Source organism: Carassius gibelio, chromosome B15 (genome assembly GCF_023724105.1).
Source record: "Carassius gibelio isolate Cgi1373 ecotype wild population from Czech Republic chromosome B15, carGib1.2-hapl.c, whole genome shotgun sequence".
NCBI classification, from domain to species: Eukaryota; Metazoa; Chordata; class Actinopteri; order Cypriniformes; family Cyprinidae; genus Carassius; species Carassius gibelio.
Window position 1 is genome coordinate 848,326 of NC_068410.1, and position 14,370 is coordinate 862,695.

The following is a 14,370-nucleotide window of genomic DNA, read 5'->3' on the forward strand; positions in this document are numbered from 1 at the left end:
CATTACAAAAAAGTTTTGTACGCTGTACAAATTGTGAATAAAAACAGAATGCAATGATGTGGAAGTTTAAAATTTCAATATTTTAATCAGAATACAACATAAATGACATATCAAATGTTTAAACTGAGAAGATGTATCATTTTAAGGTAAAAATAAGTTGATTTTAAATTTCATGGTATCAACGCATCTAAAAATAATTGGGATAAGGTCATGTTTACCACTGTGTGGCATCCCCTGTTCTTTTTATAACAGTCTGAAAACGCCTGCGCTTCTGGATCATGTTTAGATATGGCTTCGTTTTTGACCTATAGAGTTTTAGACGGCAGTGGCGAATGGCACAGAGGATTGTGTTCACCGACAATGTTTACTGTAAGTATTCCTGAGCCCATGTTGTGATTTCCATTACAGTAGCATTCCTGTATGTGATGCAGTGCTTTCTAAGGGCTCGAAGATCTCGGGCATCCAGTATGGTTTTCCGGCCTTGACCCTTACACACAGAGATTCTCTGAATCTTAGGATGATATTATGCACTGTAGATGATGATAACTTCAAACTCTTTGCAATTTTTCTCTGAGAAACTCTTTCTGATATTGCTCCACTATTTTTCGCCACAACATTGGGGGAATTGGTGATCCTCTGCCCATCTTGACTTCTGAGAGACACTGCCACTCTGAGAGGCTCTACTGATAATAATATTTAAAAGTTTATGAGATTTGTAAATTATTCCATTCCTTTTTTTAAATCACAATTCATACAGTGTCCCAACTTTTTTGGAATCGGGTTTGTATATATTACATTTGTAGAAGTAGTCTTATGAGAGCCAGAAACACTATGAAGGCTGTAAGGGCCTGAGAGCCATAAGTTGCAAACTATCATTTATTAAACTTTACTGTTGGACAGTCCTGGGGAATGAAAGTTTTTTTTTTTTTTTTTAGATTTTTAAAAGACTGACTGACAGTATGTTAACAGCTGCTAACAAAAAATGTTAGAAGGAGAATCGGGAATGGAGCAATTCAGCTTTAAAGACATGTGACGCAGTCTCTGTGTTTAGTGAAGGGTAGCTTTAGGTGCAGGGTAGTTCAGTGGTTAGAGCACTGGTCTCGTAAACCAGGGGTTGTGATTTCGATCCTCGTCTGAATGAAGCTTTAAAGACATTTTAAGCAAGACTGAATCTAAAAATTGGGAGGAATTTGAAGACAAATATGACTTTAAATACAGTACAATAGTTGAAAATATGGAAAAGACAATCATACAGGAGACAGGCACTATGAAGCAATATGACAACACTTATCTGTAAGATTATATGTGTTTTAAATTGTGTACTCATGCACTATTCTATACCATTTTGTGGTATAAATAGTGTAACTGTTTAAAAAAACAAAAACAAAAACAATCCAAACTGAAACTTACCAAAAAAAAAAAAAAAAAAACTATGTGTAGAATAATGGACACTTCATGAATTCTGTCGCAGCTAGGGTTAGCCCAAACAGTCAATTCTGTTTGTGTCTGTAAAGGGGTTTACTAATTTGTCCATACAATTAAAACAACAAAGGGACAGTGTTCCTCAGAAAGGATCTCCATGTATCTACTGTTTGTAACATTTGTTTTCAGACTTAAAGGTCTGTCCCATAGACAGAACTTTGTGTTATGATTATTTGAAGGCTGACACGCTAACAGTCTATTCTGTGGAACTTTGCTACACACACACAAAAAACCTTTGGTCAAGCTTTCTTATTTTGTTTATTAGAAGATATTGAAAACACTGGTGATACAGTGCGGACCAGGCAGAAGGACAATAATGATGCATGTCAGAGATAGATCAAATTCATATAAGGAATAACAAATGACTCTCATACTGGTGACCAAAACTGAGAACCCGCACGACCCTGGTGTCCGGTTGGCAGATATACGTCTTAGGAGAAGTATGTTGCATGTGACCTTTAATCACTAGTCATCTAAATAACTTTCAGAGAGATGCTTTACCAACTTTATGTACATCTGTTAAGAGTTTAATTGTTTTTCCGTAAACTGACCAATCAGAATCCATTTCACCTATGTATTGACGTAATCAGTGACCTCTGTTAGAGTATAATTACTGGTGTTTCTGATGTGTAAAGGAAGCATCCTACGAACTCCATTGTAAGTATTGTAGACTGTTCTGTTAATGAAACTGCAAACTATTTTCTTCAGTATATTTTGCTTCAATCAAGTACATCTCTGACTCCTGTTCTTCATTCAACACCTGGTCCTTGGGTTTTAACTGTAGATACTCATAGAATAGTTTCTATGAACTGCAAATTTCAGGTTTTTGATAATACATAATAGGGTATATATAAAATACATAATATATGGTAGGCCTGAGAAGCTTTGCTAGTCATCACATGCAATCACCTGTTTGTCATCTTTAAACAAGGTCAAATGTAATTGAAAATTATGAAGGTAGTGAATCTTCAGACACAAAAACCAATACTGGTTGAAACCAAGCAATCGTGATTGTTTGATAGTGTAAACAAAAGAAACTCTACAGACACAGACAGACAGACACACCCCTCAAAGAGAAACACAGTACCTTTTAAATAGTAACCAGGAGACTTGCAGAACAGGTGAGGCTCCATAGCTCAGTGGTTAGAGCACTGGTCTTGTAAACCAGGGGTCGCGAGTTCGATCCTCGCTGGGGCCTGATTAATACTGATAAGACACTTTTTAACCCTTCTATCAGAAGTGTTTAAAGACCAGACATAAGTGATTGTCCATAGTCCAGAAGGCAATCACAAAGCGGGTAAGTTGCAGAAGGTCATTATTGAACAGGATGGCTGTTCACAGAGTGCTGTATCAAAGTATATTCAAATGCAAAGTTGACTGGAAGGAAAAAATTTGGTAAGGCACACAAGCAACAGGGATCACCACAAGCTTGAGAATACTGGGAGAGATTCACAGGGAGTGGTTTGAAGCTGGAGTCAGTGCATCAAGAATCATATGCTCAGATGTCTTCAGGAAAAGGGCTACCGAGCCACTTCTGAAACAAAAACAATGTCAGAAGAATCTTACCTGAGCTAAGGAGAAAAAGAACTGGACTGTTGCTCAGTGGTCCAAATTCCTCTTTTCAGATCAAAGTAAATTTTTTATTTCATTTGGAAATCAAGGTCTGGAGTCTAGAGGAAGCCTGGAGAGGCACAGAATCCAATCGGGTTTAAGTCCAGCGTGAAGTTTCTGAAGTCAGCGATGATTTGGGGAGCTGTGATGTCTGCTGGTGTTGGTCCATTGCCAAGACAAGCTTTATGGAGATGCTGATTTACTTTTCCATCGGGACTTCCAAGTGGTTTGCTGACCATGATATTACTGTGTTTTATTGGCCAGCCAACATGCCTGAGCTGAACCCCATTTGGAATCTATGAGATATTTTCAAGAGAAAGATGAGAAACAGTCGATCCAACAATAAAGACGATCTGAAGGCTCAATAGTGCTTTAGCAATGCCACAGGCTGATCGCTTCCATGCCCACCTCACTGATGCTGGAGTTTGTGCTGAAAGAGCCCTGACCAAGTATTCAGTGCATAAATTATCATATTTTAAAGAACTTGAGCCTTTCTGTTACAAATCCCTTTTTTTATAAGCTGTAAGTTCTAATCATCAAAATAAAAAAAACATTTTTAAATGTTGTACGTTACATGTAATGAATACTAGAATATACAGTTACAAAAATATTAACTTTTTCACACAGTATTCTACTTTTTTGAGCTGCACCTGTAGATCTGATTATTGTTCAACACTACAAAAGACACCAAGGTCTTCAGACTATATGCAGAACTTCACCCTACATGTGAATGTAAACAAGTGCTGCAAATTTCTGATCTGATATTTCAAGCACTTTACAGAATATAAGCAACAATGTTTGGGATAAATGTTGTATCATTGCATTGATTTACATCTGCGTATCTACTCTTATTAGGAAACATTAGGTAAAATCTAATATAAGGTAAAGGCACATTATTAATTAAAACTTTCACTTCTTAAATATCCAATTAGTTTGAAAATGAATATAAAAAAACATAGGCATACAGGAAAAAAGCCACATCTGTTGTAATTTTTTTCATAATCTGTATAGCACGATTATAACATACTATTGGATAAACAATGAAGTTATGCAGACAGAAGAATGTCATTTGTGTCACATGAATCACATGTTTGTCATTCCTCCAAATTTCAAACAATCTAAGCTACAGGGAAATGTTGGACACACCCTTTGAAGGGTTTTTCATATGTACTTTCATATGGTAATGAGGATGGTTTCTGAACAGGTGAGGCTCCATAGCTCAGTGGTTAGAGCACTGGTCTTGTAAACCAGGGGTCGCGAGTTCAATCCTCGCTGGGGCCTACCAAACACTTTTGAGAAGTAATCAAAAAAAGTTTACAGATATAGATGACTAGTGGTAAAACAGAAGATAACTGAACAAGTCAGTTATGAACGGTAGACGGTAATGTTTTCTCTTGGTTCTTAATGAATGAGACTTATAGTCCAGTGATACTTATATATGTTTTTTTCCTCATCATGACGTATTTTTGGACAGATGCGACTTATACTCAGGTGCGACTTATAGTCCGAAAAATACAGTAGAAATAAGGACAACACAAGACCAGGTGAGACTCCATAGCTTAGAGCACTCGTCTTGTAAATAAGCGATCGTGAGTTTGATCCTCACTGAGGCCTGAGAATTACTTTTGTAGTAGTATCAAAAACATTTGCAGACATGCGTGACTTCCAAGAAATCCACGTATTCAGAACTGACAAGAAGCACTTATGAGCCATCATTTGTGTGCAATTAAGAACTTCTAAAAAAAAACTGAAGCAAACTATATTATGCCTATACGCAGAATCAAATTTACTCAGGAAATACATTATAAAAACCAAGAAAAGATTTAATTGTTCAAAAATATTTCAATATCAAACCATTTATACATCAAATCCTGAACTGTCTTGGCATAGAAAGTACAAAAACCCTGCACAAATAATACTTTTATACAAAAACAATACAAAAATCTGAAGGCTGCCATAGATTAAATCAGAAACACCATTAAGACAACAGAAAGCAGATAGATTAAGCAGATAAACTAGATGAGAAATCGTTGGTCAACCAGAGTTTTGCTTGCTAGGTTCCTGCGGCCCATTCCATTTCGGATTAATCTGAAGACCTGAAGTAGAGCACATTAAAACTTTATCTTAAACATCAACTCTAGAGCGTTGAATTAAACCAGTCCATTTACATATTCATATATACTAACCAGCTGCTGGAGGTATGTTAACACAGCTGCGAGAATGAAGTTCTGACTGCCCAGATCCACCACACAGAAAAATAGGGTGTCAAAGACCAACAGCACAGCCTCATTACCATAAAAGAGGACATCAGCGAATGAGTGAGAATCATCTGAGAGAAAATAAACAAAAAAACTCTATCAATCAATCACTCAAAACACTAATGATTTGAGAAGATTTGCAGAGCGTTTTTTACCGTTATAGAAGATGCTTTTATCCAGTGGCTCTATAAACTCCATACCGATGAGTCTCTCAAATAGCAGCTTATCTTTCACTATGTAATCCATCTCACGATGTGCCTGAGAAAACAACAGAATGAGCAAATTAAAACACAAACCAACCATAGTAAACTACTTGAAAAATCACAAGAATCAATTAAATGAAATTCTCACATGATCAAGGACAGAGCCCAGGAATCGGTTCATAGTATGGTAAGCTTTTGTGCTCTGCTCACATGGATTGGCTGAAGCATCCACCAATCTTGAAGGCCCGCTTCTCTGTAGAGATAGAGACATTTTTAGCCACCTTTACCAAGAGTGATTTGTGTGGGAGATCACTTTGCTATACCTTGGGGAAAAAATTGTCTTTAGAAGTAAGCAAAATGTGACAAAAACAGGGTTCACAGCCAAAGGAAAAAAAAAAAGATACATTAAAACAAGTAAACTGTACCTAAAAATGGGAAAAGTTTTCTTGAAATGTAAAAAAAAATTCTTAATATAAAATATTCTTTTTTGTTATTTGCTTTGATTAAAACCATGAAAGTCTATGGTATGTCCTCTTTTAGATAAGTAAATATAAGTGTCTATGTTTGTGATTATACCCTGTTGATTGGCTCGATTATCCGGTCATATTGTGCTCGTAGGCGGTTGGTTATTGAAATCTGAAATGTCTGAGTGTCTGAGTTTGGCAAAAGTCCCCTCTGGCCACACAGATTCTCCTAAAATGCATAAAAATAAAATTAGTTCTCCATTTAAACTTCTCCAGTTTAAAACTCCATTTAAACTCCATTTAAACTATTATTAAATGGAAGACTCAAATTCATCGTACCGCCTCCCTCTTCAGGTTTGTATTCATTTCATCCATGTTAGTGTCAGCATGACCATGAACAGAACGTCCATGAATGTAGTAGCCGAAACACCGATGAGACAGCAGAAGCATGGAGATCTACCAGACACATACACGTACATACAAAAGAAGAAAAGACAAAATCAAGCAACATTAAAGCCTTAAATGCAGTATATTATGGTCTAATATTGTATACTTATTGTCTATGGATTATAGTCTATTTGCAAAGAGGATTTCTAACCTAATACTTACATTGCTAATTGAGCACAGATCCACAAACTGACGAATCTTGTCTTCAACAAAGCGTTCATGGAATATTGTGAAGTATATCATCTAAGGCAATATGACACAAAATGGGACATGTGAAACCGCATTGGTGACACAAACAAATAGACAGGCTGCCTGTATTTAAGTATACATGTTCTCACCTGTATTAAGCCAATGCAGAGCCACATTGCAGAAGCCACACCGTAGCGGAGTATGAGGCTGTATGGTGGTTTGTATGCCTCAGGAGACCGACGCAGGTCGGATGAGGGGTCTCTTAAAGCCAAATTTGAGAAGCCCACCACCTTGCAAGCACAATATTCGACATTAAAAAAAGACGTGTTCGTGTGGACAGGGCCTCAGATATTTGGCTACGAAAACATTTTTTTTTTTTTTTTTATTTTTTTTTTTTTATGTATATCACACTGAAGTCATGCCTTTAAAGCCGTATCAGTTTAAACTACTGATATACAGTTTTCTGAGCCCACACATCCGAAGCTTGAGCACAGAAAGCGAATGTCAATTGGCATGCGAGTACTAAACTAAGTTCTTACAAAAAACAATTACTGGGTTGTTTTTTAGGTTTTCTGATTATAGCCATTAAACTGGACAAAGTCAGGTTGTCACCTGTAATACAGTCCTTAACGCGATAGTATGCTCTTCAAATGGCTCTTTAAGTATTTTGGAAATAGGTTTTGAGGCAAACTGTAGATGTTTTGGAACAGAGCTGTAGTGTGTTGCTGGCCTCACCTCCAGAAAGAAAAGCACAGCAATGACCTGAAATGTGGGGTTGATCTTGCGAATGGTCTGAATCTCATTCCACTCATTGGCCACAAAATATGTTCTCCAGATACTGACAGGAGATGCTTGACTTTTTGCTTCACCAGAACCTGAGCACATTACAACATAATTATAGAATATATTTGTGTTATTAAAAAATGGATTAAAAGTGTAGCGTTTGTATCGGTATAATGGAACATGCATTTGAGAAGCACATTAGAGAAACACTGTAATTACCCTCCACATGCTTACTGGCTTTACCACGAGGTCTTTCCCAGTCTATGAAGAAAATATCCACAGACAGCTGAACAAAGAGCTTATGAAGAAATTGTACAGTCTGTAACAGAAAATAAAGTTGGGTTAACATGAGAAGAAAGGGAAAAGACAGACATATACTTAAATAAGCATCATGTAGCATATAAGCTAATATTCATATTTGTACTCACCTTCAAAGCAAAGGCACAGCCAACATAAACAACAAAGCGCTCCTCCTGAGCTGGTAATGGCAGCAACACAGACACAAATAGCTGGGCCTGGAGATATACAAAAAAGGCTTTTCTTTATAGGTCTGAACTTCTGTTTTAATGCATGTTCACATTGGCAAATGAATAAGAATCATGTTTTTGTTCACATGGCCAGAGCTACTGCTATTATACAAAACTATGACTTGATTGCACACAATCAGAGTATAAACAGTTTGATAACATGTAAATACTGTTTGACTTCTTTTCTGTAACAAGTGGGTGTCTCATTTGACAGAACAGTTGGAAGAAATTCACAGAAAACACAGATACTAAGCTGATGTCTGATAAGTGGGTGAGACTACATTTAACAACAGAGAAAAGTGATAGACTTGCCTCCACTGTCTGGAAAATATTAAGAGGAAAAGCAAAATAAAGAAAAAGGAGAAAAGGCAAAAGAAAGACTCATGTGAGGCTAAATCATATTAATAATAGACTGGAAACTGCCACTCACAGACATGATTAATGCAAACCTTAAAGAATATGAGCCAGTAGAGGCCGCTTCCAACCGTGATGATGAAGAAAACATTTGCCAGGTCACCAGCATAGAACACCAGAAACTTCATAAGGGTCTGAAACAGAAATCACATTATTATGCATCTGGGTCGTGAATTGTTAATAATCAGCTCTGAATATTAGCTCTCACCTGTAGGTCAATGAGAGGAGATGCGATTCTTCTTTTCCAGCTTGCGGTCTTTAATAAAGAGTGGACAACAGCCACCCCACCCAGCACACCAAGAGCAATCTGGATATGAATCCACATATGAATAAGATTAACAAAAGAAAACAGAAAATTGATTTTCGTTGTTCATACTCACATCAGTTTTGATCCGAGCTTCTTCCTGGTCCATCGTATACTCAAGAGAGAATGACACCTGTAGATATGTACATAAAAACCTAAATGAAGCTGTTTGGCTGATCACATAAACAATTTAAAATTTGCTAAGTATGTCACATTATTACATTTACACTGCATCAAGTAATCTATCTGTCAATTTTTTGATTTTGATTACATGCATTAAAATATGCTGGAGACATACTGTAACAGTCTGTGTGGAGGGGTCAGTGACAGGTATATCCGAGTAAGTCACAGTCATCAGAGGGGGGTACACCTGTCCCTTCTGTGTATTCGGCACCAGCTGAAATCTGTTCAGTGCAGGACATCAAGCTTAGTGTGATGTGATCTCCCACTATGTGTGTTTTATGTGTTTGTGAGTGTAGAGTACTTACCCGATCTTTATGTTAGAGGCCACACGTATGACCCCAGGTGAAGAACTCAAAGAGTTTTGCCTTCCACTCAACGTGTCCACTAGCATAAGCCTCCGGGTCAGTAACCAGTTATTCATGTTTGATCCTGACACAAGAGAAATCAGCATGGTGATAAAGCGGCAAGGCCATGATATGGAAGTGTTTGATCAGAAAGTGGGTTTGTACGTTTTACCCTCATTAGTGAACTGCCCGTTAAACTGTTGCTTGGTATTTAGGAGAGGTACTGCAAGAAGATGCTTGTCCTCCTGTGGCTTCTGAATGACCAGGAACACATCATAGAACACAGGCTCTGGATACCCATTCAGAAGCTCTGACACAGAGAGAACACACTAAGAAAAGACAAAAACTTTTATATATATCGACATATTCACCTGAAAAAAAAATTATTGCTATATATGGAACACATAGTCAGACTCACACTCTGCTTGTAGGCTGTCCCAAACGTGAAAGCAGACTGTTGTCTGGTAGGGGTGTCTGGACAGAGCTATAATGGATTAAATTAAGAATATTTGCACATTAGTAAAATTTTTACTAATTCTAAAAAAAAAAAAAAAAAAAAAAAAAACCTTAATAGAAAAAATTAAAATCTTACATTTTTTAGGAACATCACTGTATGACGGTAAGGTAAAGACTTGCCAATCAACTCAATGAAAAACACCTCAAATAAAGTTTGATAATATATATATATATATATATATATATATATATATATATATATATATATATATATATATATATATATATACATTTTTTAGATAATATATAAAATAATAAAATAGTTGAGAAAAAAAAAATTATTAAGAAGAATTTGTATTAGCGACAGTAGCATAGTGTGTGTCAACATATAACGCTGTTCAAATCCCGGCTCGAAGACCTTTCCTAATCCTACACCCTTTTCTCTCTCCCACTTGGCTTCCTGTCTAATCTACACTATCCTATCTTAATAAAGGTAAAATGGCAAAAATAAATCTTGAAAACATAATTTTTGACAACAGAAGAGAAAATGATCATGCCTGCCTACCTGGAGGTTTCCTCCACCGATGCCCTCCCATCTCAGAAACTCCCCACGCACCGAGTAAACAGCAGCCCGCAGCTCGATGTTAGAGTTCTGAAATTGAGAGGAATGTTTGTAAAAAATTATTACATGTACACTTATTCTTACAAGATTAAATTTCTGAAGTGTTTACCTTTTGTGCCCCTTTAAAGCTGAATCCAACAGGAAGTGGCTCACTCTGTAGAATCCGTGATGCCAACCCAAGCTGGTCTCCATAGTAGAGCCAAGGCAGGTTTGCCCTCCTAGAGTCACAAACGAGAGTGAGAGTCACAAATACAAGTAAACTGGATACTTCTGGCAATTACATATCTTGCATCACAAGAAAGATGCATCATGAGAAAGAAGTATTTTCAGAGCTGCTGATAATGGAAGTCATGTGACAGGGGTTGCCTGTAGATCATGTACTTTTTAATCCTATGCTAAGTGTAATGGTTATATAAAGACATATGTTTATGTGAAGCATTGATAGTGATGATTGCGTTGCTTTTTTTATAGGCAGGTGGGATGTGCTTCCCTTCAAACGGTCTACCCACGTGTCATCTGTTAACCTGAAATATGTATTGAAATAAAAATCCAGAGAGTAACATATAGAGAGATAATAAGAGGCTTGTTTGCCACAATTAAAATAAAATGTCTTGATGTATGAAATATAACTGTGGATGACAGCTAGAGACGAAAAAAAAAATAAACTCACAGAATGATACATAAACAAAGCATTGAGAGACCCAAGTTTTCAGATGTATAGCTGGACATTTGGGATTTGTTGGTGGCCAGTAAAATCTAATTTTGACACCAGGAACTACAGGTTTGAGAGACTTATTTCTCAAGAGAGAAAAAATAGAATGTGCCACAACACACTGAGTTAATTATATGAATTGAAGTTGCTCAATTGTAAACAGTAAAGTGCTATATAGTAACCGTATGTGCATTACCAGTAGGAGATGTCCTGGCTGCTGCCCTGAGCAGCTGTTGTTCTGTAGACTGTGTTGTAGAGGCCACAGGCATCATTGTTTATGGTGCTAAAGGAGTGCATGTTCATCACACACATGTTGCCCAAAGACTGACATGCTGTCCGGTTGGAGAACAACTACAGATCAAAATGAGCAGAACTTATATATTTTCCAAAGCAAAGCCAGACATGTAAAAATGTAAAAAAAAAAAAAAAAAAAACACTTGTGCATGTGTGTAGAAATTTACCAAACAGGCAGCTGCTGAAGAATACATGAAGTTTGAAAACCATGCCGATACGACAGAGCTGGCCTGTGTAACACAAATAAATCACACTTTAAAGCAACAAACCTCAGCACGCTAACAGAAGTACACAAACACAACTCATGAGGTTAACTTTGAATCTTACCAGTTGGCTAAAGATGACATTTGGGACAACTGATGTAGGTAGACTGTTTGAAGGGAAGCACATCCCACCTGCCTGTAAACAGAGCAAAGCAATCATACCTATCAATGCATCACATAAACTTATGCATATACTACCAGTCAAAAGTTTGGAATAAACATTTGACCCCCAATGAAAATGTTTGAGATTCTCACCTGTACGTTTGAACTACCGCAAACACAAGACTGAGATGAGTTGATGAAGGAGTCCTCGCATCTTACACACCTAAGAATACATGACCAAATAAAATGAATCACTTTATGCAACATGAAGGTCAAAATGAAAATCTGGTGGCACTGATAGAAACAGGGGAGTTACCTGTTGCCCGTTCTATCTGGGGCAGAAAAAGCGGGCTCTGTTGCATTACATGCTTCACATCGTGATTCAGTTAATGGATTCCCATTCCCATCTCTCTCCACTGACCAATACAGACATGCCATAAAATCATAAACAATTCTGTGAGTGCTTATTTCAGAGAAAAAAAAACAGCCTATGTTTGAATCATATTTATTTATGTGCAACTGAAATGAAAAGCACTTACCGAGCACACTTCCCTTAGGACACTGACACTTGCCATTCTCCCCTACCCTTCCAGAACAATGGATACAGCCATACCCATCCTGGGTGACCACCTATGAATGAAAGTAATCATATAAATGTATGAAAGTACAAGTTCCCTAAATTACTAATAATACAAGATCTTAAATTTGTAATTTAAATTTAATACAAAACCTGATTGGCTTCAGGACACTGCTGGCACGTGATGGACGCCCCATTGCTGACCAGCACCCTGAAACCTGTCTGACACTCACATGCCAGTCCTATATAACAGAAATACACATAAACATACAAGCTGGTTTACAATTAAGTGTATTATAAAAGTTCCGTGATTATAATTATATTCATTTGAAATATTTATTTGTTTACTTTGGTGCTATGAGCAGCGGCAAATGCAGAATTCTGCGCGCATGCAATTTACCCACTCTTAAATAACGTTACTCACTCTAGGTTACATTAGCAATAATATATGAGCAAATGATTGCTGTTTATTGTACAACGTCTATCGTCAACAGGTTAGTTGGTCAAAACAAAGGAAACTAATCTGTGCTAAGCGTACCTGATTTGCTGCTCACTTGATTCGGCCCGCATTTTACACAAGACAAGCTAGAAATATCAAAATAACTGTCCACACCACAATCCGAAGGCTGCTGAAAAGATATAGAGAACTGCTGGCAGGAAAAAACGTTTAGTTTGAACAGGAATATGATGGAACAACTACACACAAATGCTCTCAGCGTCCTCGTCGCCATGGTGCAGATGACGCGTGAATGACGTACCGGTTCCTGTTCCAGCTCAGAGGCGTGCAGCGTGCGCGCGCTCGTAAAAGTATTTGAGAGGAAGTTGCGTTTTCCCGCCGGACACGCGAGCTGTGTTGTTCAGGAGGTTACCGCGTGGTTTCTCTGACCAAAAAAAAAAAAAAAAAAAAAAAAAAAAGAAAAGAAAGGAAAGAAAAAAGTCGTGTGGAACCGTTTAGATTGAGGTATTATTTTCAGAGAGAAAAAAACGAACGGTAAGTAAGGCTCCGAAGACGCATTGATATCGAATGTTTAACTAGAAGTGGATTTCCTGAGGTGTTTTTTCTCATCTTTGAAAGTTTTAAACAAAGGGGAGAAAACACTGGTTTCTACAGTGGATTTTTTTGTTAGATTATAGAAACTGGTCTCAAAAGTTTGCTTTTTTTCCTTTTAAACAGATCCCATTGGTTTGTAAGAAGAATCTGACCATGACAATAGTTGTTCTGCGTTTGCAAGGTTTAAACACAGAGGCGGGATCTGAAGACATCCGAAGATTTTTCCATGGCTTGCACATACCTGAGGGTGGTGTTCATATTATCGGTGGCAAGATGGGTGAAGCTTTTATCATTTTTAATTCGGAGAGAGAAGGCCAACTAGCCATGCGATACTCCGGAAAACTCCTCAGAGGCTCTTCTGTTTCATTACATATTAGCAGTCTGGCTGAACTCAAGAGAAAAATGGAGTCACGATTAAAGAAACCAAAGTCCACAGCAGTGGAGACTAAAACAGTGCCATCATCCCCACCTGACAACAATAGAGGTCTTTTGCTTAGTCTAATGACTGCCATTCAAGGACTGCATTCAAATGAAAAAGTGGATCAAGGCCAAGTGCCTGAAAATTTCAACCAAAATGTTCCAGAAAATGATAAATGGTCCTCAACAGACAACCAAACAATTAAGGATGCGCCACATAGTCTAACTCATGACATGGCACCTAAGGAGCAAAAAAGCAGTGGAGAAAACCTCAATTCCTGTAAGCCAGGCTATCTTCGACTTTATGGATTTCCTGACTCCGTTTCCAAAGAAGAGATCTACCAGTTCCTACTGGGACTTCCAGTGTTGGAAGTCATCACAAAAGTTAGACTGTCACTGGGTTGGTGTTGTCTTGTGAAGCTGGCGAGTTTCACAGATGCTGAGGAGGGGCTGAAATACAGCCATAGGAAATTCAAAGAATACCATGTTGAGGTCAGACTTGCCCATGAAAAGATGTGGACCGATGCTGTGGAGCAGTCCAAAAATTTCATGCAAAACATCAAACCTCACACTTTCTCAGAGCGAAGGGAAGTTAACACGGAAAGAAATGCAATCAGAGGTTTCTCAACCAAAAGAAGTGCAGAGGAGTCACTCTCTCGTGGACCTC

The 14,370-nt window shown here is 37.6% G+C and overlaps 2 protein-coding genes and 2 non-coding genes across 4 annotated transcripts in view; 3 read left to right on the top strand and 1 right to left on the bottom strand.

Moving 5' to 3' along the window:
* The first annotated feature begins 2,607 nt into the window (after positions 1-2,607).
* On the top strand, positions 2,608-2,680 carry trnat-ugu (transfer RNA threonine (anticodon UGU)). The gene has a single exon. It is a non-coding gene; the product is annotated as a tRNA-Thr (tRNA).
* Positions 2,681-4,301: 1,621 nt separating this feature from the next.
* trnat-ugu (transfer RNA threonine (anticodon UGU)) lies at positions 4,302-4,374 on the top strand. Its single transcript has one exon. It is a non-coding gene; the product is annotated as a tRNA-Thr (tRNA).
* Positions 4,375-4,895: 521 nt separating this feature from the next.
* On the bottom strand, positions 4,896-12,966 carry LOC127972289 (meckelin). The gene is made up of 28 exons (XM_052575703.1): positions 12,774-12,966; positions 12,389-12,477; positions 12,198-12,288; positions 11,975-12,074; positions 11,812-11,881; positions 11,621-11,692; positions 11,461-11,523; positions 11,196-11,350; positions 10,397-10,505; positions 10,231-10,317; positions 9,628-9,693; positions 9,382-9,538; positions 9,171-9,294; positions 8,981-9,086; positions 8,759-8,815; positions 8,587-8,685; positions 8,414-8,512; positions 7,866-7,952; positions 7,657-7,756; positions 7,390-7,529; positions 6,804-6,944; positions 6,628-6,708; positions 6,358-6,474; positions 6,131-6,247; positions 5,703-5,807; positions 5,507-5,609; positions 5,280-5,422; positions 4,896-5,189 (listed from the first exon to the last, which is right to left on the bottom strand). The coding sequence occupies exons 1-28, from the start codon at positions 12,964-12,966 to the stop codon at positions 5,109-5,111; spliced, it is 2,952 nt and encodes a 983-aa protein (XP_052431663.1). The 3' UTR covers positions 4,896-5,108.
* A 111-nt stretch (positions 12,967-13,077) lies between these two features.
* The window catches only part of LOC127973009 (RNA-binding protein 12B-like), a 4,135-nt gene continuing 2,842 nt past the window's right edge, over positions 13,078-14,370 (top strand). Inside the window, exons 1-2 of the mRNA XM_052577049.1 lie at positions 13,078-13,226; positions 13,410-14,361. Of these exons, the coding sequence (XP_052433009.1) occupies positions 13,440-14,361 (922 nt within the window). The 5' untranslated portion in view covers positions 13,078-13,226; positions 13,410-13,439. The remainder of the gene's footprint in view (positions 13,227-13,409; positions 14,362-14,370) is intronic.